The sequence below is a fragment of the Lupinus angustifolius genome, chromosome LG20 (genome assembly GCF_001865875.1).
Source record: "Lupinus angustifolius cultivar Tanjil chromosome LG20, LupAngTanjil_v1.0, whole genome shotgun sequence".
Lineage (NCBI taxonomy): Eukaryota > Viridiplantae > Streptophyta > Magnoliopsida > Fabales > Fabaceae > Lupinus > Lupinus angustifolius.
The window spans coordinates 12,111,661-12,135,161 of record NC_032028.1 but is presented as its reverse complement, the minus strand read 5'-3'; the positions used below and the strand labels follow the sequence as shown (position 1 = coordinate 12,135,161).

The window sequence follows — 23,501 nt, the reverse complement described above, 5'->3', positions numbered from 1 at the left end:
ACTCATTGTTCAAGGCTTCTACTTCCCATCGAGCCAAGACATCCAAGGGTGTTCAAAGAAAAAAAACAAAAGAAAACAAAAGAGTGTTAGGTTGAAAACCCACATGGGCAACCTAGAAAAAGGTGAGTGATCCTAAGTCGAAAACCTATGAAGGCGACTTGAGATCCTAATGAGAGAATTCCCGACAGATGCCTACATATGGTATTCTGGGCAAAAATTAGGGAAAATTAAATGAACACACCAAGTGGAAGACTCAGTATTGCATATCATCAATCACCCAAACATATGCAACTTTTTGGAGAATCTAAGTTGTAGCCTCCTGAGTGAAGACAAGAGTTCATAACATGCACACTAGGGCAATTTTTGCTGTTACAAAAAGCATCAACACTTTTGAGAGAAATTTTATGCAAACCTACACTCGGGCAAAATAGTTGGGTTTAGTCATTGTCCATAGGATCATAGTGAAGTGTTTTAAGAATCACCTTAAAGGAAAGACATCTTCAAGTAAACTAGGGCATATTTTGATGGTACCAATCAACATCAAGAACAAGGACCACTTCAGTTGAGTCTACAAAATTTGATGAATTTCATACATAAGATAAAAAACAAACTAAACCATAAGTGATGCATTAGAACATTTGTGCACATGTCTTACTCATTCAAACAAAATATATAGTACTCATATCATACATGACATACATACATTACAGTATAACTATATTTTTCAATACATAGTCACATTCATATACCAATCATTATAGCACAAACAAAAAAATATGGCATAATCATTCATTACATTTAACTAGGCATTCATACATGCATATTCAAATTATTCTTCTTATAAGCACAAACAAAACAAAAAACAAAAAAATATTGCATTGCATATAACCAAACATTCAAACATGCATCAATGTATTATTCTTCTAATAAATACAAACAAACAAAACAGTGCATTCCGTATAACCAAACATTCAAACATGCATCCCTACACCATTCTTCCAATAAGCATAAACAAATCATTTTATTGCAAAACATTCAAACATGCATCTCTACATCATTTCTCTAATAAACATAAACAAACAAACCAAAAAAAATTGCATATCATACAACTCAACATACATTTACACACAATATCTACATTAACAAATCAGCGCGGAACATTACATTCTGCAAAGTGAAATTTCTACCTTCACACCAAAACCTTCATAATGGCAGCATGAGTGCCTCAGCAAATCCCTGAATCGTTTAGGCAACGTGGGTGCCTCAGCAAATCCCTGATCCTTTATGGCAGCATGGGTGCCTCAGCAAATCCGTGAATCATTTTGGCAGCATGGGTGCCTCAGCAAATCCCTGAATCGTTTTGGCAGCACGGGTGCCTCAGCAAATCCCTGAATCGTTTTGGCAACATGGGTGCCTCAGCAAATCCCTGAATCTTTTTGGCAGCGTGGGTGCCTCAACAAATCCCTGAATCATTTTGGCAGCATGGGTGCCTCAGCAAATCCCTGAATCGTTTTGGCAGCACGAGGGCCTCAGCAAATCCCTGAATCGTTTAGGCAACATGGGTGCCTCACCAAATCCCTGAATCATTTTGGCAACACGGGTGCCTCAACAAATACCTGAATCGTTTTAGCAACACGGGTGCCACAACAAATCCCTCATCCTTTATGGCAACACGGGTGCCTCAGCAAATCCCTCAATTGTTCTCCACATTCAGCACTTGATTTCAAAATCCCAGAAGAAATTTGGTCAGGTAATCCTGTTGATTATTCTAACTTAAGAATCTTTGGATGTCCTGCTTATGCACATGTTAATGATGGTAAATTAGCTCCAAGAGCTGTTGAGTGCATATTTCTTGGTTATGCATCTGAGTCTAAAGGATATCGCTTATGGTATTCTGATGCAAAGTCACGGAAATTAATTCTTAGCAGAGATGTGACTTTTAATGAGGATGCATTTTTATCTTCTGGAAAACAATCTATTGTGTCTTCTTCTACTAGTACAGGTAATCTACAGGGTACTAGCGAGAAGGTGGAGTTGATAGTGAAACCTACAGTTCCTAATGTTGATGTTCCATCTTCCTCTACAAATCAATCTAGCATTGATGATCATTATGTTGATTGTGATGACAGTACAACTTCTCCTATTCATCAGCAAGAAGATGATTATTGTATTGCTCGAGACAGAACCAGAAGACTAATTAAAAGGCCAGCTAGATACACTGATGGTGATAATTTAATTGCTTATGCATTGTCAGTTGCACAAGAGGTAAATGATGATGTTGAACCTGCCAGCTATACAGAAGCTGTTTCTTGTGTTGATTCGTCACAGTGGCTAGTGGCTATGAATGAAGAGATTGAAAGTCTTCATAAGAATGGTACTTGGGCTTTGACAGAGCTTCCCGAAGGCAAACGACCATTACGATGTAAATGGATCTATAAGAAGAAAGACGGTATTCCCGGGGTTGAAGATCCAAGATGCAAAGCACGACTAGTTGTTAAAGGTTTTAATCAAAAGGAAGGTATTGACTTTAATGAGATATTCTCACCTGTTGTTCGTCATACTTCTATACGTGTTTTGCTTGCTTTTGTTGCTTTATTTGATTTGGAGTTGGAGCAACTTGATGTAAAGACAGCTTTTCTACATGGAGAGCTGGAAGAAGAAATTTACATGGAACAACCTGAAGGATTTATTGTTCCTGATAAGGAGCATCTTGTCTGTCGATTGAAGAAATCATTATATGGCCTTAAGCAAGCTCCCAGACAATGGTACATGAGGTTTGATTCTTTTATGATTGGGCAAGGTTATTGCAGGAGTCAATTTGATGACTGTATTTATTTCCAGAAATTTCCAAATGAATCATTCATATACTTGTTACTGTATGTTGATGATATGCTAATTGCTTCACGTGACAAGTCTTTGATCCGGAAATTGAAAATTCAACTCAATAATGAGTTTGAGATGAAAGAATTAGGTGCAGCCAAGAAAATTCTTGGTATGGAGATTCACAGGGATCGTCAAGCTGGTAAATTGTTTTTATCCCAAGAGAAATATATTGAAAGAGTGCTTGAAAGGTTTAATATGAATAATTGTAAACCTGTTTCTACTCCACTTGCTGCACATTTCAAGTTATCTTTAGATCTTTGCCCACATACAGAGGAAGAGATGGAGCGTATGTCACATATTCCTTATGCTAGTGCAGTTGGTAGTCTTATGTATGCTATGGTGTGCACTAGACCTGATTTAGCATATGCTGTTAGCATGGTAAGTCGATATATGCATAATCCTGGAAAGGATCATTGGAGTGCTGTAAAATGGATTTTTCGGTATCTAAAAGGTACTTCTGGTATTGGCTTGGTATTTGACAGAAACAAGGCTACAACTGATGACGTTGTAGGTTATGTTGATTCGGATTATGGTGGTGATATTGACAGAAGGAGGTCTCTTTCTGGTTACATCTTTACTCTCTGTAATAGTGCTATTAGCTGGAAAGCTACTCTTCAGTCCATTGCTGCATTGTCTACGACTGAAGCAGAATATATTTCAGCAACGGAGGGTGTGAAGGAGGCTATTTGGCTCCGAGGTTTGGTAAATGAACTTGGTCTAATACAGGGTGTTCTTACAGTGTTTTGTGATAGTCAAAGTGCTATTCATTTGACCAGGAATAATCGTTATCATGACAAGACCAAACACATTGATATAAAACGTCACTTTATCCGAGATATTGTTGCTATTGGTGAAATTATGGTGGAAAAGATTCACACATCAGAGAATCCAGCAGATATACTTACCAAGCCACTTCCGAATACCAAGTTCCAACTTTGCTTGGACTTGGTTGGTCTCTACAGCACTTGAGTGCCCTTCGGGGCATTATTTGGCGATGAGCAACTTATCAAATTCGAGCCAAGGTGGAGATTGTTAGATGCCTCTCATTACTATGCCTTAAAAGAATTTTATGACAATTTTATGGCTCTCTTTAAGGGCATTTTATGTCACTTTTATGGCTTTGTTTCCAAGCATCCAATGCTTGGAATCCAAGATACCAAGACTTTGCTTGCCTATAAAAGGACACATATAGAGAGCTTCAAAATCATCTTCACAACACACAACATCTCTTTCATTTACACATATATTGTGAGTGCATTCTTGGTGAGAATTCTTGTTCCATTTGAGAGAGTATTTGTGAGTCATAATCCCTTAATGTTCTCCTAGGAATTAATTGGTGTTCATATGCATTTGGCTATAAATAGATGGGGTCTTCCCCTTAAGAGGAGGAGGGAGAAAAAGTCAAAAATGCTCATACCATTTTTTCTTTCCTAACGGATCCACAATCCCCATAAACATCATCTTCCATACATAAAATTTCTCATCCACAACAACCACAAAATCTCTCATCCACACCAAACATCAGAATCTACTACATCACAACAATCCTCTCAATCAAAAAATTCATTTTTCAATTATTTCTCTCTTCTCTATACATTATCTTTCACACATATTCATCCAACCAAAAACCAAGAAATCCACAACAATCCAAAATCATCCCACCAAAAACAATAATCATTATCTAACAATACCAAAATTCGTATAATGTCATCGAGTCTTGGGAATAATTGTTGAGTCATTGGAATCACACAGGCCCAATGCATACATGGACGTGTTGAGTTGGTCTAAACATTCTCTCTGACTGTGGGTCTTTATTCTCAATTAAAAGATGTTGATTCATGTGTCCAGGTAAGTCCAATTTCTTACATCTATCTATTTTTTTTGTTCATCACCTCTACTCTGTTTCATCTAATGTGTAATAAATTTGATAATAATATGTCATGTAATTATTGTATTTGTAAAAAAAATTGAAACCACTTTTTTACAATTTTAAGATATGAGACGCGGTATTGGACGTAAGGGCTATGCTTCGCTCATATTAAAAAACGGTTTTTTAATAAATAAAAAATGTAATTTCTTAACTAAGTTTTAATATGAGATGCGGTATTGGACATAAGGGCTATACTTCACTCATTTTGAAAAGTAATAGTTTAAATTTTAATATTTTTTAAGAAATAAAATCAACCCAACAAATAAAACTTTTCTACTTAAAGAACTACGTAAGTCTTGATTCCCTTAATAGGGATACGTAGGACCGGGGTCATTCTTGTCAGGCACAATAATAAAACAATTTTTTCCTCATAATAATTAATTAATTAATCACCCAATTAAATAAAATAATAATAGCACAATTAATAATCCATGCAATATAATAGGGTACCGTTCAAACGGGCAACTAGGATGCTAATACCTTCCCTAGGGTGTAATCGACTCCCGAACCTAGATATCAAAGTCCAAGACCCAATTTGATTGGGCCAAAAGATTTTTCTACAATTTTTGATTGAAAAAAAAATGTAGTGGCGACTCTAATGAGGTCGTGCAGCCGAATATCGGGGCACGACAATGAGTTTTCCACTAAAACAACCATTCAACAAGAATATCTAAGTGAGGTTCGCATCACTTACTAAAAAGACTCACTTGGCTTCCGGGGATAAAGATTAGATGACGAGAAAAGTTGGCTTTGTATCCAAGCAATCCATGTAGATGTATGCCAGTGAGATACATGGACATACGCTAGATTATTTTGTTAAGTTGCATGGATTACGAGAGTTGGTTAGTTGAATTGTATAAGCATTACATGCTATCCATTATAATTAGTCATTTGCATCTAGGCGACATTGCTTTCTTATAATTGTACTATTCATTGTGTGGGTTTTAATGTTATAACATGAGTAAACTCATGATATGATAATCTTAATTGGTATCTTACTCTTTTCTTGTGGAATATCTTAATTGTGATATAATTAAGTACCATGTCTATGTTGAATTATTGAGGAAAATTATATTCATCTTTATGACCAGATTTTGTATAAAATGCATTTTAGTTTAGGATTTAGTTTCTTTTAAATTCTATTTTTTTATAAAAAATATGTATTCCTAGTCATTTTCCAACATATGACATTTTCCTAAAAATTACATTTACGAGTCAAGTTACCGATTTTTTAAAGTTTTCATATTTCACAGTATATTTGATTACGGTTTTGCTTCTAGGTTAAATCTAATGTCTTGTTTTTGTATGGAATTATTTTAAATGTTTCTATGTTTTGAGTCTATCTATCAAATGCTTTAAATTTACTTTGTTTTTTCTCTCAATTGAAAACTTTCCTTATAGAATTACAGTAACTTCATTAAAAAAACTGATCCTTTTAGTTGAAAAATGATTTCTTACAAGAGATCCGAAAAAATAACCTTAATCCATAGTCCTTAAACATTTCCTAAGATGCTTGATCACAATATATATTTATACAAAGAATCATTGATACTTCGAAATACCAGAGTGTAATAGTTATTGGTATAGTAGTATAAGATCTCACTAAATCCTTAGAAATAATGATTCGATTCCTGAGAGTAACATTTGTTAGAAGGACAATCATACATCCCAAAAAAGTTTAGTTCCTTACCCAAAATATGAGGAGCCTTAGTACTATCAAAAAATAAATTACTGCTGTTATTCTTATTTCATCGTGCCTATTTTGTTTCTCGTATCACAGCGCCAGTTATGAAACTCACTATGACCAAATCTAGGAATGGTTAACGAAAACTCATTTCCTCATAATCTAAATATCTAATACAACACTTTCTCAAAAAATAATTAGGCTTTTAAATAGAATTGGGGTAATACGTCTGACAAGCAATGCCTAAACGTTACGTATTCAAGAAACATTCATGTCACAAAAACATATGTTGTCGGTATTGATCATTAACCAGTTTTAGTAAACAAACTTCAACATGAGTGGGGTGGCAGACAAAATTCCCCCATCATCCCAACATCGAACCTGCAACTGCAGCTTCAGACACCTACATCGTAAACCAGCTTCGGACGATCATTTGCATATTGGAGAATCCAGAACTGATCGCCGACTTAGCTTAGACATTACCTTGTCATGCACATTCTATTGCATGAGATAAAATTTAATGAGGGAGGATCTATTTGGACCAAAATATTCAACTTTTAATAGCTAGCAAATTACAGACATCAAAGGCAACCAAAATAAAAGTACCTATTTTTCCCACCCTCCTAGTCTCATCCCAGGGTCATAGTTTGAGAACAACCGAAACTCGTTTCCAAGTTTGCTGGTGTGCTGAGGCCTAAAACCACAAGGATGCAAGCCCAAAATCTCAGCTGCTCTTTCTTTCTGCACTTCACCTACAAGTAATTGTAAATACAAGTACAAGAATTAGATTACCCAATCGCAAATTCAATTTATTACTTTTCCTAATTATTTAAACTGATAATCACACTGTGGACATACTATTGAGAATAAATTATCGATTTATCATTTTCAGAGCAATGATATGAAACAGAACATGATAAAATTCTGTTACCTGTGAGTAGAAGCAAAAATGATTCTCCAGGTTGTATGAGAAAAGAAATTGCTTCTGCAACTTTCTCCAAGCACTCTTTGCTCTATTAACAATGCAGTAAGCTTAATAAGGTCATCAACCAGATCATTGTTTTCTAAATTCAAAAATATTTGAAAATATGATAGATAGGCCCCCACTGACTTTTACTTTTATCTTCCCTAAGAAAATGAACAATTGTCATTACAAACGCTCGCCACTTACACTCATTCTTAACTTTAAGGATCCTTCTAAAGTAGAGTTTTTATGTTCCAGTTTAAAACTAGTTTACTGTAGTTTATAGAAGAAGGAAAAATTTGATGCAAGAAATAAAACTGGATTTTTCTTTTACACATGCATCGTGGGCAAATATTCTAGTAACAAATAAGTGGCCCAATGCATACGGTACACAGCCTTGCCCCACAAGCGGAGAGGTAGTTTCCAGGATTTGAGCATGTGACCTTTGGGTCACTAATCATATACCAGTAATAAATAACTACAATTATTCTTATAATATAGTGATATGGAAATACCAAGAACAAACAAGTGCCTCTGTGAAGCTGTGCAGAGACATGAAGCAAGCTTTAAAGTTAGCTCACAATGACATATGGGAAGCTTGAGTATCAATGAATATGAAGTTCAACTCAATGAAAAGTGATAAAAATGAGGATATATATTATATAGCAGACAGCTTATACAGAGTAACACAACACAATTTTGTATGAAGTAGAAGAAAATACCAGCTTCATATGATTAGTGATACATCAAACCCACAACAGTTATAGAATTAGCATCATATCACAGTATTAATGTTAATCTAAAAAGATAAATAGAGGGAAGGAGCGAGGAATCAAACTCAACTACTCAAGAGAAATCCAACATCATATATTTGTCCTAAGCAAATCCTTTTTAGGTAAAGATGTAATATATTTAGCAATGCAAATTTACAAATTAGCACCCGAAGTTGTGAAATATTTAATAGTATTAATAAAGCAACCAGTGGATATATTTGTCATCATAAGCAAATCATAGAAGACTTGGAATGCACAGTTTTGAAATTTTAGAACACAAAATAACAATCTTTATACACCACATAATAAATACATTAGCATTCTGAAAATGCACTAGCCACACACATTACAGCATCTTAAACTTTCTCAATACAGTTCAAACTTTTTACAAGTTGCTGCAAATATCAATTTTCAGAGAAAATAGGTGAAAATCAATTAACCCTCCATTGTTGGAATAATTTATAGTTTTCTATTAAGAGCATAAACCAATGACAAAAAGTGGAGTGAAGGGTACGGATACACCATGTCAAACAAGTGAAATTTCAGCAATTAATTCTCACCAGATATGGAGGGTCTGCAACTACAACTTTGTAGGAATGTTTCAATTCTGGTGGTAACTCCTCAGGGTGATTGTAGTCATAAAATGTGTAGTCAGTTCCGTACTGCTCAAAACGTTTGTCATACTCAAGCAGTTGCAAAGAAACATTAGGGTCCATTTTCTGAAGATAGAGATATAAGAAACATTAAAAAAACGAATGTAAATGAAAAATCAAAAGCAAATCGAACGACATCCAACAAATTAAAATATTGAGCAATAATGGGCAATAAGCCACTTCATTATACAATTAATAATTGTTAAGAATGTGGCCTTGCTCATTTTCCCATCAGAAGGCTTTAAAATTGTAACCATCTTCTTCATTAATTCAATGTTCTACAATTCGATGCAAAATTATAACAACACCATCCAACATTGGGACCTAATCGTGTAACCAATCTCAAAAGACATTGATTACAGTTCAACTATCAATAGCTAAGAGACCAATAGAGACAAGAACCTACTACACAAGCCATATAAAGCACCTAATCTTATGGGTAAAGCAAAAATAGAAAAATAAAAAAGTAATCAGCATTAAAATTTTATGCAAACTTGAAAAAATAAAAAGAACTTGATCCTTGTTCAACAATTACTGCACTGGTCAAACTAAAACATTTTCAGAAGTTTTGATTTCTATGGATGTGCTGTGAATGGGCGAAAACACCACTGGACATCCCCTTCTGATGTTGCAATTACACTTTGGCCCAAGCCCTTTCCATTTCAACAAGCTTCGAAACTAAAACTGACTCTCATGGTGATTTTCATAACAGACTATTGAATGTAGAAGAAAATAAATTAAAGAAAAGAATAAACTCCCATAATGGTCTCAAACAATACCCCAAAAAACAAATAAATGGACTGCTTATTCTACATTAAAGTTCAAACTTCAAACCTATGCAAACATTAACAAGTTTGTACTTTTTTTTTTATTTCCCACATGTATCCTCGCACCGGAGGCAATCATGTCCAAGCCAGGAATATCCACAGGTATGTGGGCTAACTCTCTCAACGGGTATTTTTTTCATCCACAAGACACGAACCAGAGACCTTGCTTAAGGGGAATCAAGCATGTACCACTTGACCCAACATCCGTTGGTACAAGTTTGTACCTTTGATCAAACATGTTAATTTTTCACCTTTGAGCTCTCACTACTTTCAATACTAATACCAATCAGTCTCACTTGAACCAAAAAGGTAAATACTACCCAAAAGTGTCCTCGAGAAGAAATATGATTCGAGTTTAATTCTGAGAAACAAAAATCTTAATCCGATCCCTAAAAATCTCGAATATAGATCAAGTGTAAATGACAAATTATTCCTAAAAATCTCAAATGTAGTACCACAGAGGCACAGACTACTTCAACAGGAATCTGAAATTCTTATCAATCATGTTGGAATGTTTAATTTCAAGGGACAAAATAGAGTGAGACTTCTAAATATCTCGAATGTTGGTCAAATTAATCATTTTCATAACAAGTTCTATAGACATATTAATCTCTACCGCGGACTACTTTGACTGAGATATCAGATTCTTACAAACCGAGTCCGATTATTTTACTTCTTAGTGACAAAATCGAGTGCAAATTTTTTCTTAGCTCCGATTTAGTGCAATATTATACTTCTCAGCACCAATTTCAGAGGCAGAAAAACAAGTAACAATAAACAGAAATAAAAATCCAAATTAGATGAGTAATTAATAACCTTAAGATAAGCATAGAGAGTAGGGCAAGCGATGCAGGCAACGCGAGAATCGACGCCATCACAGAGGGAAAGAACTTCTTCAGCTACGGTCCTTGCGGTTTCGGCGCTGTACCAAAACTGGCTCAACCTCCAATCCTCGGATACTAGAGCAACCTCCTCCGTCTCTCCAGCGTCGGAGTCAACGGCGGAGTTGCTCTGCTGTTCGGCGAGGAATTCGTTGAGGGCGGAGAGAGCATGAGAGCTCAAAAACGGTGTGTCATCGTCGAGTGGAACGGTAGACTCACTGAGTCCGTTGACCGAGTTAGGGTTCAGTTCAAGCTGCTGCTCCTCCATTTCGGTAATCAGGTATGGGAAAGAGGACATACTGAAGTGACTTGCACGTCAAAGCAGGCACCTGATTAGGGCGGTCTAACCGTTTAAATTTTTTGAGTAAAGGCTAATTTCCTCTCTCAGAACTTTTATCTGTAGTAATGTTATTCAAAAATTAGAAAACTTAAAATAGTTCGCCAACATCTAAAATAATAATCAATTTAGTCTTTTAAATATGTTTTACTTTTAATTTTTTTGGAGCGACATTTTTTTAGGGGTAGACATGAGTTCAAAAGAGATTAATTTATTATTTAGAAAGGTAAGAGAATTAAGAGAATACTCTTGTTAATACAAAAAAATTATTATTTCTAGTGACATTTGTCATATTTAAGAAATAATTTTTTACATTTTCAATCAAATTAGTACACATAAATTTTTAACTTTTTATTTTGATTTTTTTTATTGTGAGGTATGTATATCTACCAATCATAAGCAATCATGCTTCTAAACACTCACCATAAAGAATTTAGCATTTGTGTTTTTGGATGTTTTCATTTGAAAACGTCATGTTTTAGATGAACTTTGAGTGGACATCTAAGCTATTTTTCTTATACGTACAAATGCACGCTTGTTTTTTTAACCAAAAAAAATAGGTATATCTATAAGCCTCAAATTTATTTACTTTTTTTTTTTTTTGCAAACAATATGACATGTTTAGTAAAAACTAAATAATCATTACCGTGTTAAATTATTTTATATTATTATGAATATATAACTTAAGAAAATTTATGATCGTTTTTTGAAGACAAATACTTAGTCATTTCTTTATTTGTCTTATTTTTTTTATAAGCAAATGCTATCATGTTAGAATTTTTAGGTGAGATTTGAACTCTCAACATTCTTATCACTTCACTCTTTAAACCTTTCATCCTATTGATGTTCAAATTCAGATCGGTCCAAAAATAAAACCGAAAACTGATCAATAATAGACCGAAACCGTAAAAATTGAATGTGTTTGGATTGTATTGGATATTTTTATTAAAGACCGATCGATATGGTTCGATTTTCGGATTCACCTCTTGGATCCAAACTGATCCATATCGGACCGAAATTGTTGAAGTATGTAATCCTTTCAAGTATCTTCCATACTTAACCTATGTCCAACTCCTAAATTGTCCATTGATGCCTAAATTGTTTAAGTGTTGTGTTGTGATTGTTGTTTTTAATACTAATGTTGCTATTGTTGTTTACTTTAATGCCATTGTTTACTTTATTGTTATTGTCTTGCTATTTATTGTTGTTGTTTACTTTAATGTTGTTGGACACTTTTTAAATGTTGTTTTGATGTCATTGAACATTATTTTTTGATGCTTTATGCTAAATGTTTAGTAATTTTCATGAGTTTTGGGTGTATATGTAATTTTAATTTTTTATAAAAAAAACCGATCCAAACTGAACCAAAACTGCATATAATATTTGGACCGAATTGGATCGGACATATTAATACAAATAGATCAGACCGAACCGGACCACATATTAATTACGTATTTGGATCAGATAATTTTTTTGCCAAAAAACTGATCCAAAATGACCGCAAACACCTCTATTTTACCCTAACCATTTGACCTCCTTATGACTCCTATTTGTATGTCATGCTTGAGTTCAACCAATTTGTTTTCTAGTTTTGAAATGGAAAAAACTGATTGAATTTGCAAAAATTTATCCACATGATTTATGTTCTACTTATTTGATGATGTTTGATCTACTTAAGACCTATATCATTGACAGAATAATATTGCTAAAGTTGCTTCTTTGAAATGAATCAAGAGTCTTTCATATAAGTTATTTGAAAGTGAAAGACATATTTCTTATTTATTAGTTTTATCTTCTTTTGAAATTAGCAATGATTTTACTTGTTGTCACATCAACTGTAGAAAGGGTTTTTTAGCTAATAAGATTGAAAAATAGATTACGTAATCGAATTTTAGATGCATGAACGAATGATTGTTTTGTGCACTTATATTAAATGAGAAGTGTTCATTAATATTAACAACAAGTTGATCATTCAATGATTTCAAAATAAAAGTCATGTAAAGAACAATTATAAATTATTTAATTTATTTGGTTACATATTTAAATTTTGTAATTTTGACATTAATGTTTTCATCTTTTTATATATAACGATTTTTATTATTTTAATTTTTAATCTATTTTTCAATCTTAGATTCATCTCACCTTACGGAATGCTTAAGGCTTTGGATTCATATTCAACTGAATGAATTATATTTTAAGCATTAGATCCATTGTCAAATAATCATTATAATGCTTTTATATGTAATGCAATGTAAATATAAGCACTATAACTAACATATATTATCAATTTTAAATAAAGTAAATTGCACTAATATCTTCGAGTTTTAGTAAAATTAAACAAATCATCTATCCATTTTTTACACATACATAAACCACCCCTAGTTATATACATACTTTACATTGATCACCCCTAGAGGAGAGATAAGTGTCATTTCTTAAACAAAAGTGGCGACCGAGTGTAATCAAGTCAAACAAAATATGATATATTATGAAGACACGTCCAAATATTAGAAAAGTCAATGTCTATTCATTATTTTTGGTTTGTTATAAAGTGCATCAATAAATCTAAGGAGATGTTTAAATCACTTTTATATTATATTATAACTAACCAAAATATTGAATAGATATTGAATCTTATACTATTTTGATTTGTCTTCACAATATATCATATTTTGTTTAACTTAATTACACTTGTCACCATTGTTTGTTTAAGAAATTACAATTATTTCTCCTGTAGGGGTGGTGAATGTAATGTATGTACATAATTAGAGTGGTTTGTATAATAATTAGGGGTTGTTTGTGCAGATTTTAAAAAGGGGGTGATTTGTACAGTTTCGCTAAAACCTAGAAGATGTCAATATAATTTACTCATTTAAATATTGTGATTATGAATGCAGATCAATATATCACATATTCTAGAGATCCCATATAGGTTATAATAGTTAAAATGTAAGACTAACATAGATACACAGAAATATCAATTAAAGATATAAAATTCTAACATATAATAGTTTTGATGCGTTTTCTCCAAAAGAGAAGAGAAATGTTGTTTCAGGTGCTCTTAAATATGCATACACTAAAGATACAGAATCTGAAAAAATGTTGCAAGATGATCAAGAAGTAATTCAAGATCATCAAGATATGCCACGGGCTTGGAAAATGAAGAAGGACCCGCCCATCGGTAAAGTTATAGGTTATAACTCAAGGGGAGTGGTAACTCATAATTCATTATGCAATATTTCTATTTTTTGCTTTTGTTTCTCAAATTGAGCCTAGGACCATAGATGAGGCAATACAGGATGAACGTTGGGGAATAGCTATCCAAGAAGAGTTTAACCATTTTGAGTGTAATAAGGGTTTGGGACTTGGTCCCTAGACCTAGTGGTCATCCTGTTGTTGACACTAAATGAGTTTTTCGAAATAAATTAGATGATTCCAACTTGATTATAAGAAATAAAGCAAGATTAATAGCCAATGGTTATAATCAAGAGGAAGAAATTGATTATAACGAAACTTATGCCCTCATTGTAAGGTCAGAGGCTATTGTATGCTTTTAGCTTTTGCTTTAATAATGAATTTCAAACTTTACCAAATGAATGTAAAAAAAGTGTATTATTAAGTGGACACATTCAAGAAGAATTATATTTTGACCAACCCCCGGTTTTGAAAATTATATTTTGACCAACCCCCGGTTTTGAAAATTATAAGTATCCAAACCATGACTTTTAGCTGAAAAAGACACTTTATGGTTTGAAACAAGCTCCAAGAGTTTGGTATGATAGACTTTGCTCTTTTCTCTTTGGAAAAGGCTTTGTAAGTGACAAAGTTGACACTACTCTTTTTATATCCAAATCTAAAAAAGACATTTTGTTAGTTCAAATTTATATAGATGATATAATCTTTGGTACAACTAATGATGTCTTGTGCAAGAACTTTTCTAATTTGATGAAGGGTGAGTTTGAGATGTCCATGATGAGTGAGTTAATATTTTTCCTTGGACTGCAAGTCAAGCAAATGAACAATGACATCTTTGTTCATCAATCTAAATATTTCAAGGAGCTTTTAAGAAAGTTCAAAATAGATAAATCAAAAGAGGCTTCAACTCCTATGGCGTCATCTTGCGATCTAGACAATGATTTGAAAGGTAAGGTAGTAGAGGTAACCAAATATCGAGGTATGATTGGCTCTTTATTGTATTTAACTTCAAGGCACCCTAATATAATGTTTAGCATTTGCATGTGTGCTAGATATCAAGCTTCTCCTAGAGAATTACTTTTTTCTGCAATCAAACACATCATGATATACTTAAAAGGAACCATAAATAAGGGACTTTGATATTCTAGGCATGCCTCACTCTCTTTAATAGGATACTCTAACTTCGACTTTGTTGGCTGCAAATTGGATCGGAAGAGTACTAGTGGTACTTGTCATCTATTAGGTAGTTCAGTAGTTTCATGGTATAGTAAAAAGCAAGTGTGTGTTTCTTTGTCAGTCGTCGAAGTAGAGTGAGTATGTAGCCGCTGGCGTATGTTGCGCGCAAATTCTTTGGTTGAAGTAGCAACTTTTAGACTTTGGTTTAAAGCTTCATAAAATTCATATCAAGTGTGACAATACTAGCGCCATAAACCTATCAAAGAATTCCATATTACATTCTAGAAAAAAACATATAGAAATAAGACATCATTTTCATAGAGATCATGCACTTAAGGGTGATTGTATTATTGAGTTTGTAGAGACCTCAAAACAACTAGCCAATATATTCACCAACCCCTTCCTAGGGATAAGTTCTTTGTCTTATGTAGAGAACTTGACATACTTGATGAATCATATCTAAACTAACTTGTATTAGGTTCTTATACAATCTTAATGACTTTCTTTGGTGATCTTGTTATATGCCTTTATGATTTCTTGATTGAATGTGTGTTTCTTGTGCTTATTTGACTTCATATTGGTTTATTTATGTTATAGTGTGTTTCAAGTCTCAAATCTATGAAATCACTACATTTAATCGTCTGTTCTATGTTTTAATCGATTACTAGAGACATTTTTATTGTCTTTAATTGATTATATGGTGATTAACCGATTACCTAGGCATTCATTACAAAAAAATTAATCGATTAAACAAAGCTATAACCAATTAAACTGGGCCACAATTTTAAATCGATAATCGATTAAACCTTCTCTTAATCGATTAAATCATATGAAAGAACAAATAATAGTTCAGTTCAACTCACTTGAGTTACCCACACGTGTCTTGTCTTAGATCTCAAAATTCTTGAAATTGATCATAAATTTCTTCTTGAAAGTGTATTTTGAGTAACCTCGCTTCATCATTTCACTTCTCAACGATCAATTTCACTCAAAATTCATTTTCCCCAAAATCCCTTTTTTCAAACCCTAATTCGGGTTTTCTGGTTTTAATCAATTATTTCATCATCTTATGACCAAAATGAGTGAATGTAGATCAACTAGAGTCAAGTATACTGCTATGATTGGTAAATCCCATTGACATCCAATGTTGACAAGGAATTTGGCAACCTGTGCTTCCCCGTCTGCTGCTCGGCAACGTTCTTCAGTTGGTAGGGATCCTTTCTTTGCTCCCGCTCTTCAAGTTGAGAGGTTGGCTAAATTTTCTAGCCGAAAGCCCACATATATCCATTATGCTAATATGGCATGGATGGTAGATCAAGGATTCTAGTTCCCACACGAGTTGGAGACTCAAGGTGCCATTCGATTTTTGTAACTGAATGGTGGTATCTATCCGACTCTTTTAGAGAATTCTACGCAAAATTTCAGTATAAGGGTAGTGTTTATTTGAGTTTGATAAAAGGACTGGTGAGTCTGGATTCTGAAATATTTATGGCAGTTAGAGGCCTTACGAATGATGATGCACCTTCGGGCGATTGTGAAGATGATGGGTGGAGTTTTACGACTCTGTCGAGATGTACAACTTGTGCCTAAGAGGTCCTCACTTCTATGTGCAAGGTGATTTGACTAAAACTGGTTCATTCTCTATGGAAAATTGACTTCTTCATAATTTGATGGCATAGATCCTAGTACAACGTTATACTAATCATGCACAACAACGATTAATGATTTAAAGCTAATGTTCATTGTTAAGGAAGACATTCTGATCAATTGGCCTACTGAGATTCTGAATGTCATGTTCGGCATTGCTTCTTCTTCCTCTCATTTATTGGCTTATTGGACCTTTATCTCTCGCATTATCGACCATCTGGGTATCAACATTGTTGGTGAGGAGATAATTCCAATGAATCCCAAAGAGCATCTAGTTGGTGATAACCTAATCCACAAAATGGGCATCTATGGGTATGGTGCTAAGTGAATGTATCATGAAGATCACACACACACACAACCGTGGGTCTTGATTTGTTTGATGAGGAGGAGAATGCTAACCAAACTGTGTAACACCGAGAATTTTCGAGTAGTTTTATTAAGTATTTATTTTAACAAAAATTAATCGGTAATGATTATGCTAATCCATATTTGACTGTTAGTCTTGTTTTTTGAATTCCTATTTATTGGAAAAAATTTGCAATTTTCTGTGACAGATTTTTGGACCGTTGTCGGGCCCAAATTTGCCCGAATTCGGCCCAATAGTGTATTTTTGAGTTCCGTAACTCGGAATCGAATTCCAATTGCACAATTGGCTTCAAAATATTATTTCGAGTCAAAATAGACATCAAGTTTGTCCATGATGTATTTCTAAATATTTTTCACTTTGAATTCTATGTTTGAAATTCTAACCGTAAACTGAAATCAGAAGATTTCTAATATTCAGCCGAGTATCAACCGATAATATTTGGTCATGATTTAAGCGTGAATTTTTTTTCGAAGAGGTCACTTCACTTTCACGAGTGAACCTTGCTTTTCAAGCAAGCAAAAATACTCATCTTTTACCTGTTACGCCATTATTCTTTGAAAACCTTTGGTTTGCCCCTCCCTAAATCTGATTCATTATATTTAAAAGAGCCATCCAACTTGAGGAAACCCTTGGCATTTCATTTATCTCTTCTTCATTCTAATTTTCTCAAGAAATCCAAGGTAAGTTCTTACTCTTTCGTTCTTAATTACTTCGAATCTAACCGTTAGTTGTTTACGAAATTTTAGTATGACGTTTATATGCATGCTACGAACGTTTTCAACCGTAGAAACTTTCGAATAATCTTCCTAACTCTTGTTTTACTCAAGAACTCGAAAAATAGGTTTTCATGAATTTAGAAATTGTTGTTTTGAAGCCATGAAATATTGTTGTTCATGGGGCTATTTTAGTGTTTGAAAATATGCATGTAATTGATGTTGATGAAAGATGATGATTTTGAAATCAAAGGATGTTTTAATTTGAAATGTCGTTTTGAAAATGAGATCAATCCCTGTAAAGAAGGTGTTGAAATGATCATGAACACGATGAGAATCGTGAACAAGACTTTTGAGGATAAATGATGGTTCAAGAATATTGAATCGGTTGGATGAAAGTCTTGGATGTTCTTGGAATAGATTAAAATAATGTATGTACCTTAGAGTTCATAAGGAAATGATTTCACTCGCAAACCACTTATTGGTTTTGTGTTTAGTTTCGAGGCGTTCGAAGTCGGACAACCTATGCATTCACATAAAGGAGATCAACCATGCTACAATCCAAGGTGAGGGAGAATACATCGTGACATAGTGGTGTCCAAATATGACACCTAGATCTCCCAACTACCTCAAAAATTGGGAGCCATATTTGTTTATATTTAGAAACTCGTGCTTAACCAAATGATTGCATGCCTGGATTAAGTATGGTTGATTTCTTAAGCTATATGCCTTAGGATAGATTAAAATATCAAGTATTGTGGTAGTTATCCATGAAAGAACACCACTCGAGAAACTAAAACGCGTAGGGATCGAAAACAGTGGAGATTTTCGATCCGGTAGCTCAAAAGGGCGAGGAAGTAGTCTAGGCTACTGGACCCCCTCGCATGGGCGAGGCTCCCTTGCTTGGGCGAGGGAGAAACGGTAGCTAGAGCCCCCAATTGTTGCGTGGGCGAGCCAACCTCACCTAGGCGAGGGCCAGACAAGCGTTTCGCCTCTTCTGGGCAATTCTGGTCGCTCGAGCGACCGAACTCGCTTGGGCGAGACCCTGAGGGTGATTTTGACCAGTTTTTGGTGAATTTTTCACTTGAGTAACAGTCCCCTCGCTTGAGCGAGTGCTAGACAGAGAATTGAGTCTGTTTTGATGAAATCGTCGCTTGAGCGACAGTCTCTCTCTTGAGCGAGAGACATGCAATGTTTTGATTCGTTTTGATTGGTTGATTTCTTAGAGAATAACCCTAGCTTGGGTGAGAAGTATATTTAATAATTGGGAGAGATCGTGGCTCGAATGAAGAGCCCGATGCCCAAACCAACAAACTTATACTAGTACTTTTGTTCTTGCGCCTTATGCGGACAAGGATTCCGACGAGGATGTCGTGAGCAAGGTGATGCCTAAAAAAGATTATATGATACCATGCAGCAAGCTCGTCTGACTATAAGAGGCTTGGCCATGTGGTCGTCCAGGGTAATTCACCGACGGTTCATAGTGGTAGGAATGTCATTCCTCTATTACGTGATAACGTAAGATCGGGTCCCACAAGAATCATTCCATTGGGAGATGTCTTAGGATGGGCCGATCAATATAAAAGAATGATTAAAAGATTTAATCGGCTAACCTCGGTTTGTGTGCATACTCATTATGAATAACGAAGTAGTAGAGAGGAAATTTACAGGTGACAAACGAGCCCCACGATGTTGAGAGGGACAACAATGACGGTGATTCGTCAGCAAAGTCTTGAGGGAGAGTCTAGGTGAGAAGAATCCCTTGTATTCCTGGATGAGATATTCTGTTGGATCGGACAGTTCTCACAACACAAACTAGACGATCTCTGACAACCCGTCTTTTCAATTAGGATCAATGAGAGAGATGCCCAGAGAGTGTTTGATATGACACCATCCTGAAATGGACAGTTCTTTGGAACCGATCGATCATATATCCTGGCGAGGAATACTTTATTTTTGGTACGTTCAAATTGTCTTGTTATGGGACCTATTCTCTTGGTTATTTCTGAATAGTATATTGGGAGCATATTGGTGTAAATATGGATGAAATAAGTATAACATTCATACATTGAGATCGTGGATATTGATAACATCATTCATCATTGTCCATTTATGTATGAGATATATATTGTGTATATTATGCGTTCCTGTCTGGATGTGATATTCCGTGTAATTCCATGTCGTCAATAAATAATATTCATTAGATGTCTTACTCTCTTTTATTTTCTTTTCTCTCTGCTTGTCATCGGTTCGCGTTCGCGTTCAGATGGACCGTACCGCGAGGATTCAGAGCTACCGATTCTTGATGTCTCAGGAGGGGACATGGAGCACTGACGGACACCGATACACCTACACATGCCCTTGTACCTTAGAGCTGGAGATGGGTTGTGATGGCTCTACGATGCGCTTCTCTTCACTTCATACGGACTTGGAGGCTTCTTTCACTTTACCTGCTCAGAGATTTGCACCTGCTCGACGGATGATTCCTGATCTTCAGGCATATATGGGAGTGGGAAGTAAGTCGCAGAGTGATAAACATTTTTAGATTTTCCAATAAAAAAAATTTCCACAATATATTAAGTGGCTTTAGGTTACCATTAGGTAACGATTGTTGTCTTTTCCGCAATTTGTGTTACTTAATGTGATGTCCCAAAAATGAATCAAATGTAAATGGATGAGTTTTACATTACAAAAAAAATTACCCCATTTTTGGGCAATATTGTTGGAGTAATTTTTGGGGCGTTACAACATGGTATCAGAGCGGTTCTTTTCTATGCATCCTTGGACATGGCCTCACATGCTTTCTTGTGTGACATTTCATAGGTTTGTTTTGGTTTGTATGACATTTCATAGGTTTGCCTCTTCCTTGCCCCAAAAGACTTAGCAGGATACAAGACATTTATTGTTTTCTTAGAATTTGCATTTTAATTAGTGTAGGTTGTATTCTTGTTTAGTTCACGTGCCCATAAACGAACTTCCATTTTGAAGAATGAAGACATCTTAAATTTTTACTCAAACATATTGCTTAGTACATATTAAGAGGAATGTTCTCCTTGATTCTTAGCTGAACCGACTCATGAACTTACCATTGGGCTAATCACCTTTTGTGGCCTTCAACCGTTGGTTTATCAACCCTCCTTATTTTTGGCACCACTTGAGTTCTTCATTTCTATTTCATACATTCCACAAATCCATCTTCTACCTTGTTCTTTATGTTACTACATGTTAGTTAAGTTACCATTCTACACTCACAAATATGCAAATTCATAAGGGTTCCACTATAGCAGTGATTCAACAAGGATCTCTAAAGGAGGTTCACGTCATCTAATATGTTAGCATTTTGAGCATTAAGAAGCGATATCATTCTCCTATTCTAATAACTTCAATCAAAACCATCAACTGAAGGTGGTCTATTGATTGTTTGTCCTTTGGCACCCATTGTGTGCGAATCGAAATTCCTCTACACTTATTAGATACTCAACCTAGAAAGGATAAGTTCTTATATCAAACAAAAGTTGACACAATCAAACACAACAAATAAACATTTAATATAGGAATAATAATAATTGAAACAAAAAAATAGTCTCATTGAATGTGCGTAACAATAATAAGAAATATAATATTTAATGTAGGAATAATAATAATTGAAAGAAAAAACTATCTCATTAAATGTGCATAATAATTATTTGAAATAACTTAAAATTGATTGGACGAGTAAAAATTATATATTCTTGATAGAGTAAAAGTAGTTAAAATTGTTATATGGAGTTATTGGACATAATTGTCACTTGAACGAACTTGTCTTATAAGCACATGACTTTGAATGCAATAGGTTATAGACGCACATGTCAAAAGACATACTTGTTATTAGATATGATAACTCGTTGGACAAGCTTAATCAGTAGATGAATGCATTTGATTTAACACTTTAAAAATAATCTTTCATATCTTGTCTTGAAAGTATTTGAAAATCTTTTTCTTTGATTATTTCTTCCAAATATAAAACATCCTTATGCATGGATGAACACTAATATTTCTAGCTAATTTAATCATTTGTTATACATGAAAAAGTCATGGACAAACAAAGAGATTAACAAGTTAGTTCCACAAAAGATATTTATATCAAAACCACAATTTTTCAGCAATTATTTTTATTTAAATAATTAAATAAAGTCAAATATATATTATGTGAAATGATACGATTATATAAAAAATCATGTTGAGTGAAGGATCATATGAAATGACATAACTATTTAGAAAGTCATTTTTATAAAAGAATGTGTATTATGAAAACAAATTGTTCTACCTATAAATTAATGATGTGGTCCTTACTCTATCAATAAGAAGTATATTACCTACCCAACTAATGTATTATTAAAAAATGAAATGGGTTAAGAGGGAAAAATCATGATTCTATGAATTTCAGAGATATCATAAACATTGTTCATTTTAAGGAAGGTTCCTACCGTTCAAGTTCATTAGAACGATATGCTTTTTCTTACTCATTATTGTGAAAAAATATGAAAATCTAGATCTCATATTAATATGCTTGGAATAGTTTATACACATACATATAGAATACTGAAAACAGACGGTAAACTGAGGAAGAACTTTTGTAAGCTATCATACGGTACAAACATGTAAGTTCTGTTCTATGCAGCAAATAGTAACAAGAGAAAAAAAATAGTCAAATACCAAAAAGCAAAAATACTAATGATGATTACAGCATCAAGTTATTTGGCTTAAAAAAATTCGAACTGATTTATAACATCAACAAGATAAAGCTGCTACTGTCATGAGGCACCATACTATTAGAAAGCCAATGCTGTTGAATAATGTAAAAAAATGGATTGCATTTTTTAAAGGAAGACCGCATACATCTAGGTTAAGGTGCCCAGAGTTTAGTTAGCTGAAAAAAGAGTCCGAGTTGCAATAAAATGTTCATGTAAGACTGTTGATTGAAAAAAGAATAACATTATTATGAAAGAATGCATTTTGTAAAAAAAAAATTAAAAAAATCCATCTATTAAAGAGTTTAGGAAGATGGAAGGTTGCTTCTTTGTAATGTATCCTACACTTACACATGATCCGGCAATGAACAAATAATAACATTCAAAGGTTGATGATGTTAATCTATTAAAAATCAATTGAAGATGACTAGCTCAATAGGCATTTAAAATATTCTTGAGATAATGAAGTAAGTGATGTGAGTCTTACTTCCGAATATAAGTTTGTCAAACCAAGTGAATGGTTATCCCATGACAGGGTATCTTGGCCTATGATAACAAGAAAGAAGTTGGGTTTTGACTATAATATTATGTTAAAATTCCATCTAAAAAACCAATTTGCAATAAGAGAAACAATAAAATAGATAATAAAAGGTCATCTGTTCTGGAACTTATTTTCCAACAATGAGGTAGGCGGTATAGGATTTAGGTCCTAACATATTTGCAGATGAAAAATCAAGCTGC

General features: G+C 34.1%; 1 protein-coding gene across 2 annotated transcripts; it reads right to left on the bottom strand.

Moving 5' to 3' along the window:
• LOC109335235 (protein-lysine N-methyltransferase N6AMT2-like) lies at positions 6,572–10,950 on the bottom strand. Of its 2 annotated transcripts, none has more exons than XM_019571349.1 (5): positions 10,531–10,950; positions 8,795–8,953; positions 7,429–7,510; positions 7,104–7,249; positions 6,572–6,980 (listed from the first exon to the last, which is right to left on the bottom strand). In XM_019571349.1, the coding sequence occupies exons 1-4, from the start codon at positions 10,891–10,893 to the stop codon at positions 7,104–7,106; spliced, it is 750 nt and encodes a 249-aa protein (XP_019426894.1). In that variant the 5' UTR covers positions 10,894–10,950; the 3' UTR covers positions 6,572–6,980. The 2 variants fall into 2 exon arrangements, with proteins under 2 accessions (XP_019426894.1, XP_019426893.1); XM_019571348.1 differs by having other exon boundaries at positions 6,577–6,995.

Coding starts and splice junctions, on each gene's coding strand:
- LOC109335235 (XM_019571349.1), bottom strand. CDS start 10,893: ATGTCCTCTTTCCCATACCTGATTACCGAAATGGAGGAGCAGCAGCTT. Junction 8,954..10,530: donor CTCTCTATGCTTATCTTAAG/GTTATTAATTAC, acceptor CTCTATCTTCAG/AAAATGGACCCTAATGTTTC. Junction 7,250..7,428: donor ATTTTTGCTTCTACTCACAG/GTAACAGAATTT, acceptor AATTACTTGTAG/GTGAAGTGCAGAAAGAAAGA.